At 35.5% G+C, this 14,316-nt stretch overlaps 1 protein-coding gene across 6 annotated transcripts in view; it reads right to left on the bottom strand.

Annotated features, from left to right (window-relative positions):
- Positions 1 to 261: 261 nt before the first annotated feature.
- EVI5 (ecotropic viral integration site 5) overlaps positions 262 to 14,316 on the bottom strand; it is a 203,528-nt gene continuing 189,473 nt past the window's right edge. For all 6 annotated transcript variants that reach the window (XM_075999852.1, XM_075999853.1, XM_012790919.2 and 3 more), the window contains one exon: positions 262 to 4,651. In XM_075999852.1, coding sequence (XP_075855967.1) covers positions 4,340 to 4,651 — 312 coding nt within the window. In that variant the 3' untranslated portion in view covers positions 262 to 4,339. The remainder of the gene's footprint in view (positions 4,652 to 14,316) is intronic.

Genomic DNA, 14,316 nt, shown 5'->3' on the forward strand with positions numbered 1-14,316 from the left:
TATTTAAAAAAAATTACCATGCTCCTGAAGGAAACAAATCTAGACATCTGGTCTTTCATTAAATTGGAAAATACTTCCTGAATGCTAATTATGTGCCAGACTCTGTTTGGCACCAAAAATATGTGGAGAGAGCAGGTAGATGTAGTCCCTGAACCCATAGAGCACACACCTCACTAATGAAAATCTTATATTAGGCCAAGCATTCTTGAACAGTGTTTTGATGCCCCTCCCTTTTAAAGTTAAATAGTTTAAGGAAACAAATTCTTATAAAATGGAAAACTTTAATTGTTTAAAGCAAAGGCACAAGTAAACATTTCAGGTTATCATACAATGTTATAATAAAAAATTCCAACAGGAAAATGAAATACACCATAACTTTGCATCTCTGTAGTATATCAAGTGTATTATTCTATCATCTCTTCTTTAGAGTGAAAAGAAGGGATAGGTAGATCAATGTATATGATGTAAAACTTGGATTATAAGTAACATCTACTATACTTTTAACCAGAAATTTTAATTTCAATAGAATTTTAAAAACTTATTATTTTATTATTGATAGAGGAATAACTTTCAAGCTAAAACTCATTGTTTTAATACGTAAATCACTGATTTCATGAAATGTTAGTTTTCAGTGTCTGGTACTACACATTGATCAAGCTGGTCACGAAATAGCTTTACCAAAACATAATTCATATACTTATTTTACTTTAAATCTGAATATTATAGTACATTATGTAAAAGATAAGTGAGAATGAGGAACTATATGATTTCTTAGATGTCAGAAATAATGTATTTAAAAAGGTCTAGTCCTTATTTTCAATCAAAGGCACTATCTGGAGAATAACACGCTGTGTCATGTTCAGAGCTGAAAAAAAGGTTTTTTCCCTTCCAATATAACTGGCCAGTTAGTTGGAATGTGATGTCTCAATTAGTTAGCAAACGTTGACTGCCTACTATCTAGCAAAAAAGAAAAAAAAAAGGCAGATATTATATAAAGTTACATCTTTGACTTCTTTTTCCAGGAAGAAAAAATTTATCACTCTTTTTTGTTGTTGTTTGTTTTTACAGATAGGGTCTCACTATGTTGCCCAGGCTGCAGTACAATGGCTATTCACAGGCGCAATCACAGCACACTGCGGCCTGAAACTCCTGCAGTCAAGTGACCCTCCTGCCTTAGCCTTCTGAGTAGCTGGGACTATAGTTGGGAGCCAATTTTTAAAAAGGCTATTGAAGCGTTTATTTTTTAATCTAAAAGGTCTCTGTTTCATTACCTCAATGTAATTTCCATTTTATTCAGATCATTATAGCCTCTACTCTCAGCATTTGAACCCATGCAGGCAATGACACCAGGAAAGTAACTGTCCCAAGAGAGCCAGTTTTCCTATTGTGATTCATTTCATTCCCTTTTACTCCCCTAAATATTCTTCAACTCTAAATGTTTAACTGAGTAACATTTAAATAACAAAAATATCAGGGATTAAATAAAATCTATCAAGAAAACATTGCTCAATGCCTCAATGCTCAATTGCTCAATGCCTCTCGTGTATTTGAGTCAAAGATCTTGAATGAGAAGAAGAGTGATGTTTCCAGTTTCTCATTGTCCAAATTACATGAGTATCAACAGATTAAGGTTCATTTACCATGATTCTTTTTTTTTTTTTTATTCCACTGGGCAAGAAATCTAGGCCACGATTCTTTTATCACCTAATTCCTAATCAGAAATGGTACATAGAAATTCCCTAAGAATATCTTTCAAAGTTTCAAATTCAAACATGATTCTAGAAAAATGTTATTTTAAAGTCAAATTATAACATTTACTCAATGAAGCATACCCTGAAGGTCAATGATACATGCTTTAAAGAACAGAGCTAAGATTCTGGAATTCTTTCTTTTCTTTCTCTTTCTTGAAAGATACACATATCCTTCCAAAATGTTCTATGAAATCAAAGACTTCATCTTGATAGCTAGCAAACTTTCCATTTTGAATAGTTCTGAGTTTAATATTGATGAAATTTTACATTTTCAAATCATTAGCTCAACAGCAAAAGCATATGGTTAGATCTTCTATTAAGCCAAACTAAAGATGTAAACCTGAATTTTACTGTATCTTGATCAACAGTTAGCAATTTTTTTCTGTAAAGGGCCAGATAGTAAGTATTTTAGGCCTTATGGGCCATATAGTCTGTGACAGCTACTCAACTCTGCCATTTTAGCACAAAAGCAGCCATAGACAATATATATTAGCAAACGGGTAAGTATGGGCCTGCTCCAATAAAACTTTATTTATGAATACTGAAATTTGAATTTCATATAATTTTCATATGACATAAAATATTCTTTTTAATTTCCCCCCACTATTTAAAAAAGTAAAAACAGGCAGCTGACTAGAATTATCTCATGGGCTGCAGTTTCATGACCTTTGGTTTAGAACATTCTGATTTCTTGATACGAGGTCAAAGCAATAATGTGGCCATGAATCATCTCGCTTCACTTGGGCACTGACAGCCTTTGGGCTGACAGTAAAGAACCCCAAAAGACAATCCCAAAAGCACCAGACAATTCTAGAAGTAGAGTCTACATTCATAAACTGTGCAGAGCTTATGTGTGTTGATATTCATATATCTATATCTATCTGTAATTATATTCAGGAAACACATTTAAATCACATTGTCAGAAAAGCAGGAAACCGAGAAATTAATTCACTACCTGAACCTTTTCAAAAGCTTTGGTGTTAGAGAGATCTGGATTAAAATCTTGGCCCTACTACTTACTAGCTTGTGACCACAAATATATTACTTAACCACTAGAATTTGGCCTGGTGCTATGGACCGACACAGAAGGCATGTTTTTGATCTCATTTCTCAGGCAGAATAATAGCTACAAAGGCCTTGCTGGAGGCTTAACTCCTGGTTTTAGAAAGAAAACTACCTTTGTCTCTTCTGCTCCATTTTATCATATACATTTTTTTCCCTGCATATAACATACTGTGCAAAATTGTGCCTCCACACATACAGAATCCTACTTTCCTCTTATCCTCCAAGGCTATTTTTTTTAATAGTCTGCTAACAAAAATGAGAATGGAAAGTACCCAGTCAACACATTCCTGTCACTCTTCCATAGTGTAAGTATAATTTGGGTGTTTCCTCTAATTTATGACAGGCAATGACAGGGATTCCATTTTCTAGGAAAAAAAGTCTAAATGATAAAAAAGGAAAAACTGGTAGGAAAGGATTCTTATGGCTTTATCTATAGATTCAAAACTAGAGAATCTGAAGATAATGTTCATAGATTTGTATATATAACTGCTGTGCATCTTGGACCTTAGCCCATTACTTAAATTATAGTAAGCAGAATATCAGCACTAAGTAATATGTGCTATAACCTCTTTAACCATGAAAAACTCATTAGTTACATACATATGAAGTAAAAGATTTTACCAATAGTGTTTTTGAACAAGCATCAATTAAGTTATGGATCTGTTAGTGTTGAATGCTAAGCAAAATGCTAAAGCTCTTAACATATTAGTGTTTGGTTTTATTTTTACTTTTCAATTTACTTTTAACCTATTATTTACAGAAGTCCTGTTAGAATGCTGAAAGCAGTCATTCTGCAACATGTATGGTCCTCAATATAAAATGATGTTCAGTGGCAGGTGGTGCAGAGTTATAAATATGTACAAATGAACAATATATTTGTAGTTAACCTACTACTCTGACCAGTGACTAACACATGAAAGCATGATATGCACACAAAATTAAAAATCAAAACACTTAAAACTCTAAAAACAGATAACCATTAATTTTTGTTTATGAAATTATACAGAAAAAAGGTTTTGTGTCTGGGAACTTTCAGTGGCCCACTAATAAAACAGTAATTTTTCATGGAAAAAAAATTCCCCCAACACAGAACACAAGGTAAATAAGATATATATCTTGGTCAAATGTCTGTGGACAGCCATCTTGAAAACAAATTGATACACATAAATATACAATTTGTTCACAGAGCATAAAATATTATACAAGAGCAGTTTTGTCTGAAGAAAATAATTTTCCATAGTTTTGAACTTCAAAATGGTTCCCACATTTATAGTTGCACTTTCTAAACAAGAAATATTAATATTCAATAATACTGTTAGGATCTTATTTTACCCATTAACCATATTCCAGTCTACTTTATGGCAACGGTAAGTCAGTGGTGAAGATTTGGCAAAGATTAAAAGGCAGATAAGATTATAAAATATATATATATATGTACATATGAAACAAATATGTTTCCTAAATTCCTAATGATATGATAACCGATCCCTTAAAGAAATCCACAGTCTAGGTCACAGTGATGGTCAGACAGTGGTTGAGTACGACTCTCTTCTTGGGGACCATTCTTTTTGAATGACTCCATCGCTCTCTCTGGTCTCCAGCACACTGTCTTCAGTTTCACTCTCACTACCATCTGCCACGGTGGGGTCCAAAGACATTGGGCCAGATTTTCTGTGCAAAGGAAAACCAACGCCACTTTCCTGTAAGGAATTATCTATGAAATCTTCATCGGAGGAATGGAATGATTCGTCATCTCCTATTAAATGGTTGACAATGTGGATTCCATCAAAAGGAGGTTGGCCTGAGAAGCCCCTCTGGCCTTTTAGGCACCTGAGCTGTTAAAACAAAATCCAAGTTAATACACTCAAATGGAGGAAACACACACACACACACACACACCTCTACACACCAAGAAAATAAACCTTTCATGTTTAAGGAAGAAGATATCTTGACCTTTTTCTATTTATGGATATAATCAATAACTACCAAGTTTTGAGTGCCTTCTAAGTGTTATACAATGGGCACAAACTTATTTTAATTGAATCATCACAATAGTCCTATGTGGAAGATTTTATTATCCTCATTCTACAGATAAGGAAATGAGGAGTCAGGTAGAATTACTCGCTAAGGACATATAATTAATAACACAGTTTAGATTCAAACTGAATCTTTATTACACTAGAGACAATATATGAATTCCACATATCCATCACCTAATTTTGACAACTAACACATATCATGGACAATCTTGTAACATTATACTCCTCTTGTCCATGGATAATTTTGAAGTAAGCCCCAGACAGCCTATCAGTTCACCTATAAATATTTTACCTGTATTTCTAGAAGATATGAACTTAAAAGACCATACTCTTTTTTTTTTTTTTTTTTTAGTTTTGTAACCAAAAACATTTGTAAAGACCATACTCTTAACTATCACACACACTATCTTGAGAGAGCATGCTTTCACAATTCTGTAAATGCTGAAAATGATTTACAAATCATTAAAATTTGCTAAGAATATCCATCCTGTTATTAATATAATAACCCCAAAGACCACGATATATCACTATCACTCACAGTTAAGACTTCTTCCCACTCATGATGTTTCCTTCTGTGTGGCAGAAGTGCCAGTCATGTGTAACATTTCTGCCTTCTCTCCTCTACTCCTTCCAGGGAAAAGCAGAGACTTTTTTCCCAGGGAGTGAGAGGAATGGCATGCACTGCTTTTCCCTCCCTTCCAACTTTGGGAACCGGGCTCTGTTTCTCTACCCATGGAGTTTCACAAGGCTAGAAACTCATGTGGGTGGGCTGAGGTGAAATGCTACTTGTTACTCAGTGGGCAAGCCTAATTCTAGAGTTTAGTATTGAAAAACTGTTGTCCCATCTAAATCTAAAGCACGTTTTCCAAAACCAGTTTTATTCAGGCTTAAAGGTGATTTCTTTTCATCATCTGCCACTTCTTTGCTTAAGTTTCCTCAAACCCCCAAATCTACCACAGATATACTACCACTTCTGTTAGCATAATTAAGATATCAGCCTTGTCCTCAAGAGTTATGCTTTAAATATAAAAGTTAATTTTGATATTCTGTCACTTATTTCATTTCTACCATACGCCATGAATTTTCTCCTACAATAAAGTTAAAGAGTAAAAAAAAAAACATAATAATTGGCCACCAAAGGTCTACTCTATTAAGAATCTTGTTGAAACATACTCCATATGTTCTACCCTAATCCTTGTTTCTCAGGGACAATAGTCACTATCTTTCAAATTTGAGATAAAACCATGTGAAATATTCAGGAAATATTACATATGCTTTCAAAACTAACGGTTCTGAGAATAAAGACCTTACAGCCTTGCCATAATACCTCCCAGCTTTCCTGACAGACTCCCAGGAAGAAATGAAGAAATCTCAGCCCTTCCCTGCTTATATGTGACAACAGGAAACAGGAGAGATGCTGGGACTAAGTACAATGATGTCTGGCCTAAGGAGTCCTTCAACTATAAAGAAATCCCTGTGTCCTAGACCAAGAGGAAAAAATTACAGTAAGGTCTAATGTAATTTAAATAATATCTTTTTCCTTGGCAGAACAGAAGGGATCTAAACTTGGAGTTGAATATTTAGGAAAGGGTCACAAAGCACCACAAAAACCTCCTCAAGGTTGTGATACTCACTGCATTATTGCAACTGCCACGTTCTGATGCAATATCCTAACACATTGCAACACATGATTTACAACTCCAAGTGTAAAATTAAGTCAGTTAATCTCTTCCTTTCTCTTTTTTCCCCAGACCCTTTTGAAAAAATAACATGGAACACACATCTTCCTTCTTCCTGGCTGTTATAGAGAAGGAGTATGGCAGAAGAACCACAACTTCCCAATTGTTTGGAAAGTGGTGGCTTTCCTTTGCTGTAACACAATTTATTGCAATTAAAATACACAGCCTCATATCAGATGCAAGTGTAGAAAATTAACTAGAGTGAGAGGTCATTTCCTCAATATCAAAGGAATCTCTTTATTTGAGAACTGCTAATATAGAATAGCAAAGGCAGGGGAATTTTTGGTGGGGAGAAAAAAAAAGGTGAAGGTAAGAGCCTATCTGGTAAACTCAAGCTATCCTCTGGACTTAAGAGTGTGCATACTGGTTCTGATGAGGGAGGAGGCCTGTATAGGCCCTGGTAGTGGGCATTTGGGCAAGGAATTCCAGGGTACTGAGTACCAAGAGTGTGATCTAGAAGGGGTAGACTTCAGGTAGATGTGTCCTCTGGGAGTCCTCATTCTGTGGAGAGGGGTCTGGCTGGAAAAAGGCCATAGCTGGGCCTCTAACTACACGTGTAGGGGTTAGGGGTGCTGGTTGCCTGGCTGTAAATGCTGTACTGTTTATCTTTATTACCAGACTTTCAGGAGCTAATTATATTTAAACAACAACAAAAAGCAGACAATCAACCTTCCCAACACCCTCACCACTAAGGAAAAAAAAATAAACAAAACCCTTCATGGGTATTACCAGTAGCAAACTTAGATTAGCATATTTCAAAATATGATTCACTGATCTGCATAAGGAGAACTGAGGATACCTGTTGAAAAGGTAGACTCCTTCTAAAAAAAAGTAGACCTCCTCTTGAGTCCTAAGGATTCAAAATCTTGAGAGTGAAACCCCAGAATCTATAATTTTTACATGCATCTCAGGGGATTCTGATACATAGTCAGTCCTCTGTATCTGTGGGTTCCACATTTATGAGTTCAACCCACTGTGGATTGCAAATGTTCAGGAAGCAAAAAGGGATGACTGCGTCTGTACTAAACAAATACAGACTTTTTCCCTTGTCATTATTCTCTAAACAATACAGTATAAGAGGTATTTACATTGTATTAGGTGCTATAAGTAATTTACAGATGATTTAAAATATATGGGAGGATGTCTATAGGTTATATGCAAATACTATGCCATTTTATTATATAAGGAACTTGAGAATCTGTGGACTTTGGTATCCATGCGGGTCCTGCAATCAATCCTCCACAGATACTGAGGAATGATTTGAGAATCACTGTGGTAGACCCTCTGTTCAAACCAAATGGAGCTAAGCTAAAAAGGAGGTGATTTAGCTGAAATGGACCTCTTAAACATAGGACAAAAGTGCTTCTGAACTAGGAACATCTATCTGCCTTGTGTGTGTCTGGCATATAAAAGTGGATGCCATCTTTACAGTAGTACAACCAGGCTGTTCTGGGCCAGCTCCACCATCTGGTGGTTGACACAAGGACACTTTGTTTAAACAGTCTTTTTCTGGAACTTTCTCCTAGAATAGAGGTAGGGTCAAAAAATGTGTATGTTCAAAAAAGCTACATAATTCTGATGCACATCCCAGGATAAGGACCAGTACTCTATGCAATGATTTTTGTCTGTTTTTTGGATTTGTATGAGATCTCTTTGGGTTTATCAGGGGATCAGGAATCCTTCGGACTCACTTTGTCTTGAAAAGTACACATACATAATTTAGCAAATACTTTTGAGGCCCATTGTCTTTCCTAATTTTTGGATAAATGCTATAGGAATCTTCATGACACTGAGCAACAACAAAATTTCTTTACTTGTGAAATGCCAGTGATAAAAAAAAGTATTATGTTTCCAGCAAAATAGACATAAGTTTTATACTCACTAATATGCCTGGATATAATTTTGAGATTCATCAAGGAAACAGAAGGACCAGGACTCTCTCAAATTTTAAGTAAAGGGACTCTTCTCTGGGGAATATTGGGATTTCTCAAAGAAGGGTCTCAGCTAGATCACCCTACAATGAAGATGATGACTGACAGACAAGTCCTATTCAAGGATTCAGAACTTCTATCAGCTTTTTAGTTCCCTAGTCTTAAAGTTTGAGCAGAGAGTCAAATATTGCCTATCAGAGATTTGACGATAGCATCTAAGAGAAGCTAGGAAAAAAGGCAACTAGGAGGAAAGAGACTATCTGAGAAGAAGAAATCTTAAAAATCATTTATTCCCTCTGAAGACATTGCATCTATGTAAAAAGAACAGGATGCCCACCCAAAAAGAAGTTTTAAACATAAATTTCTCAAAGCTCATGACTTTGAGCTTTGAGAAATTTCTGAAAGCTCAAAGTCATGAGCTTTGAGATTGAGAAGGCCTATCAAATGTCCAGGACAATGGATAAAAGTAGACCTACACCATGGTACATCACAGGGAAATTTCAGGACACTTGAAACAAAGAAAAGACAGAGCCTCCAGCCAAAACCAACAACATGTTTTATATAAAAGATCAAGAATCAGAATGGCATCAGTCTTCTCAACTATAAAAGACAGTGGACGCAGTGCCTTCAAACTTTCGAGAAAAAATAATTTCTAATCTATACAAAAAATTTCTGAGTTTTTAAGAAATTTCTAATTCTTACTTAAACTATCAAATAAGTGTGAGGCTAAAATAAGAGTTGAAAGCTGCATGGCCTTTTTTACTCTTTAAACATTTCTTGGGTCAACCATGAGACTTGGAATCTGATAAAACCTCCTTATGGTTTATCTCTTATAAACCTTTTGTCCAGAAGGTAGGTGATGCGCTCTAACAAAATGAAGTACTTCAAGAAAGAAAAAGGTATCTTTTGTCTTTGACTGAGGGGAGAGGAATTACAAAAGTGAGGCAAAAGGAATCCCTAGGGTGATGAAAAATGCCCCTAAAATGACAGCTATGCAAGACACCTAGAGGCATCCAGCTCAACCCAGACTGAAAGAAATGAAGTACAAATGTATGGATGAACCTCAAAAACAATAAAAAGGTATGAAGCTGAGTGAAAGAAGCCAGACATAAAAGGCCATATGTTGTATGATTCCATTTATATGAAATGGCCAGAATAGGTAATCTATAAAAACAGAAAAGATTAGTGGCTGCCTAGGACTGGAGAAGAGGGGAGGAGAAAGATAGTAACTGCAAATAGACAGACAAGAAATTTCTTTTTGGGGTGAAAGAACTATTCAAAAATTGATTGCGTATATAGTTGCAAAACTGTGTAAATATATAAAAACCATTGAATTTTATACTTAAAATGGAAGAACTTTATGATGTGTAAATGACATCTCAATAAAGTTGTTTGTTTTTTTTTAAAAAAAAGTAGAGCCAGAGCAATAAACAAAAGCGAAAACATTATTTTCCAGCTTTCCTGATAAGACCATCTTGGATATTTGTGAAAAATAAAACCCACCAGGCCTGTCTTCAGCCTCCACTCCAAAGGAGAGGCCTGAGAAATGGCAAAATTAAGCACCTGTGTACTTGCTGTTCCACTGTGAATGGCATTTATACAGTCCTAATGATGTAAATGTAAATTAATGTAGATCCTAAATCCCAATCTAATAAAAATCACTACATTTTTCAGTACTACTGAGGTTAGTCTAAAAAAAATCATTACACTACATTATTACAGTAGGATGCAGGGGTGAAACGTATGTGTGTTCATGGTGGGGGTGAGGAGAGTGAAAAAGAGATAAATTCTTCCCCGTGTAAAGGTGCCAACAGATTATGTCTAAAACTGAAAAATCAAGAATTAGCAGCTAGAAAATAGTGGCCTGCAAGGAACAATGAAAGGGATGTACAAGACTGCTTCTTTTTGTAAAAGCATTTTAATTATTCTTTGATTCTTTAAATCATGTGCATAATAAATGTAAATGTTTTTTAAAATTAAAACTACCCTAAAAAGATAGAAAATATGTGCTTCATCCATAATTCAACAATAAAAAAGGTATGAAGTTTAAACTGGGGAGTCTTTCTTACTTTCCCAAGTCCCACTCCCTACAGGTAAGACATTATTGAGAATTTGGTGTTACCAATACTAACTTTTAATTTTTTTGTGTTAAGTCAATATTGTGTGGAGGTTACAGACTTCAATTTCTAGGTATATGCACAAGAGAAATAAGTATAACACACCAAAAAAACATTTATAACAGGATTCATACAATTTTATTCATAATAACACCAAATGGAAATAACTCAAATGTTTATAAACTGCAGAATGAATAATGGCTTATTCATACAATAAGATACCATTATACAGTCTCCTACTTTTCTTTTTGTTTCAAAAGCAGCCTGTCCAACTACTGACCAATATCAAAGACATCTGATACTAAATCATAATCAAATATTGTCACAAAATTATCAATGATTTCATGTACTTTTTTTGCGGGCACTTTTATAGAGCTTAACTAGATAAGAAACTACTACATAACTGTTAAAAATGGTCTTCCATATAATTTTAGTTTTATTATGTATTTACTAAATAAACTATATATCAACTAAAGGCGCTTTAAAAAATAAAGCAATTGCACAATGTACAATCCTGAGATAATCTAGTAACACTTTAATATATCTTTCAAGACAATTTTTCTAACCTACTTTCCAAAAATGGATTGGTCTTTGTTCACAAGGGCAGAAAGACAAAAACTCAAAAAACAAAAATGGATTGGTCACTACACATATTGTTTTATAACCTACTTTTTCACTTAATAACATATCATAAACATTTCTCAGTGTCATCATCTTTTAATGGTTGCATGATGTCTCGTTTAGAAATGTTATCATCATCTGTTTAACCAATCCTCTTGTTTGGAAAGTTTCCATCTCCTCACTGTTATAAACAGCACTGCCATGAACACTTTTGAACTCATATCTCTGTAGAATTATTTAAGACATACAGGCAAAAGTATAAAATATAGTGCAAGGGTTTTTAACATTCTTAAGAACTATGATTTCTATGTTTAAACTGCTTTCCAGAAAGGCAGTTAGAGTTTATACCCTCTACAACATTGCCTGAAAATGTTCTGGTTTCCCTACAATATTGTACCATTTTTTTTTCATTTTCTTTTTCTTTTTTTTTTTTTTTTTTGAGACAGAGTCTCGCTTTGTTGTCCAGGCTAGAGTGAGTGCCGTGGCGTCAGCCTAGCTCACAGCAACCTCAAACTCCTGGGCTCCAGTGATCCTTCTGCCTCAGCCTCCCGAGTAGCTGGGATTACAGGCATGTGCCACTATGCCCGGCTAATTTTTTTTATATATATATATCAGTTGGCCAATTAATTTCTTTCTATTTATAGTAGAGACGGGGTCTCGCTCTTGCTCAGGCTGGTTTCGAACTCCTGACCTTGAGCAATCCGCCCGCCTCGGCCTCCCAAGAGCTAGGATTACAGGCGTGAGCCACAGCGCCCGGCCTTTTTTCATTTTCTTAATCATTAAACTTTTAATTATGGAATATTTAAAAAAATAGAGAATAATTCAGTGAACCCCCATGTTGCCATCACTCAACTGTAACAATCGTCAAATATGGTCACTTTGTTTCAACTTAACACACTGCCCCCCTTCCCCCAACCCTGGACTATTTGGAAGCAAATAATAAAGGATTTTAAAATAAATTTGGCCTGTGGAACTGGAAGATTTTTTTAGAAAAATATATTCATAATTCAGTCCTTCAGATTATTTTATCCTAAACACGGGATGTAAAATGAGTAAAAACAAGGTTATTATTTTATAACCTTTGTTTCTGTTCAATGAATGCCTTCTAGTTTCTATAACATTTAAAAATAACTTAAGTACCAATTAGATATGCTATCTTCCAAACAACATCAGCTAAGACTCACAACTACCAGAGATATGATCTCACCAGCTATTCAACTCAGCAAGTCACTCTGGAGTCTTTATTTCTGTGAGAATGTCAATGATGTTAGGAATAAAATCCTTCTGACTTCCTAATTCTCTAGATCAGTGATTCATAAATTTTGGTATGTATAAGAACCACTTGGGTTTATTATTTAAAAAAATATAGATTCCTCAGCCCTACTCTCAGATTCAGTAGGAGTGCTCAGGAATTTAAAATCTGTATTTTAATCAGGAATTAAAATCTGTATTTTAAACAAGTACCCCACAGTGATTCTGAAGATGGTGGTCCACAGATCATACTTTGAGAAATACTTCTCTAAATGAATTACATTTAGGGATTGATTATATAACCTCAGCACTCTGGGCAGGAGGACCGTTTGAGGCCAGGAATTTGACACCAGCCTGAGCAACATAACAAGATCCCGTCTATACAAAAATATAAATTAGCCAGGCATGGTGGAACAAACCTGTAGTCCTAGCTACTTAGGAGGCTGAGGCAGGAGAATCACTTGAACTCAAGTGTTTGAGGTTGTAGTGACCTATGATCATGCCACTGCACTCTAGCCCAGGCAACAAAGACCCCATCTCAAAAAATAACATACCATAACATAAATTACTATGGCCTAAATGTGAACACACACCAACCAGGGGAAAAAAGCAAATCAAGATGGAAAGAAATAAGAGGTTAGGAAATACTTCCTTTAAGATATGACTGACCTATTCTTTGTGGTTTACAGATACCATCACCATCTAGTTTCAAGTCTGGGCCTAATGGAGTGTTTTGTGGGATTCATCACTGAAGAGCACTACCAAATTTTAGATATCTCAATGTCTCAGCCTACACCTGCGTGAGAGAACCTGTATGTGCAATAGCATCAGAAACTTCCCTTCTCTTCCTTCTACCACATGTCAACCTTCAAGTTTTATTCCAAGGATCAACTTCATAGCCAGGTGATGGAACATAAATCCTTTAAGAAATAATATGTCTATCCTTAGGAATATAGCCCTAGCTTACAGGCATTGATAGAATAACTACTTCTTAATACAACAGCCATATGAGACATACAGAGATATGTGTATGTATGTGTTGTGCACACACACGTGTTAGGTTTGAGAAGTTATTTTGTTACAATAAGATATGAGTTGATTCAGAATTGGTGCCAATGACAGTGCTATTTTGGTAAGATGCCTCTAATATACCTTGATGTTTCTTGACGAGGTTAGTAACTTTATTTAAGCTGATGTTTGCAATGTCCTTGTATTAAAGATGATTAAGTACCATCACCAACATTTCAAAAAACACTCCCATGATCAGTTCATCAGACACTGGTACTATTATCATCAGTTTAATGCTTCTTTCAGATATGGGCTGTCTCATTAAAACAGTTGAAAACCATTACTGCAATTATGCTCCAGTTTTAGACAGGTCTCAGGAGACTATCTCTAGAGAAACTAAGGAGCTTTAAAACAAACACACAGATGAAATATATCTTTCTTTTCTTTTTTTTTTTTGAGACAGAATCTCACTTTTGTTGTCCAGGCTAGAGTGAGTGCCGTGGCGTCAGCCTAGCTCACAGCAACCTCAAACTCCTGGGCTCAAGCGATTCTCCTGCCTCAGCCTCCCAAGTAGCTGGGACTACAGGCATGCACCACCATGCCCGGCTAATTTTTTGTATATATATTTTTAGTTGGTCAATTAATTTCTTTCTATTTTTAGTAGAGACGGGGTCTCGCTCAGGATGGTTTCGAACTCCCAACCTCAAGCAATCCGCCCGCCTCGGCCTCCCAGAGTGCTATTTCTTTTCTTTTAAGACATAGTCTCACTCTATTGCCCTGGCTAAAGTGCTGTG

Source organism: Microcebus murinus, chromosome 2 (genome assembly GCF_040939455.1).
Source record: "Microcebus murinus isolate Inina chromosome 2, M.murinus_Inina_mat1.0, whole genome shotgun sequence".
NCBI lineage: Eukaryota > Metazoa > Chordata > Mammalia > Primates > Cheirogaleidae > Microcebus > Microcebus murinus.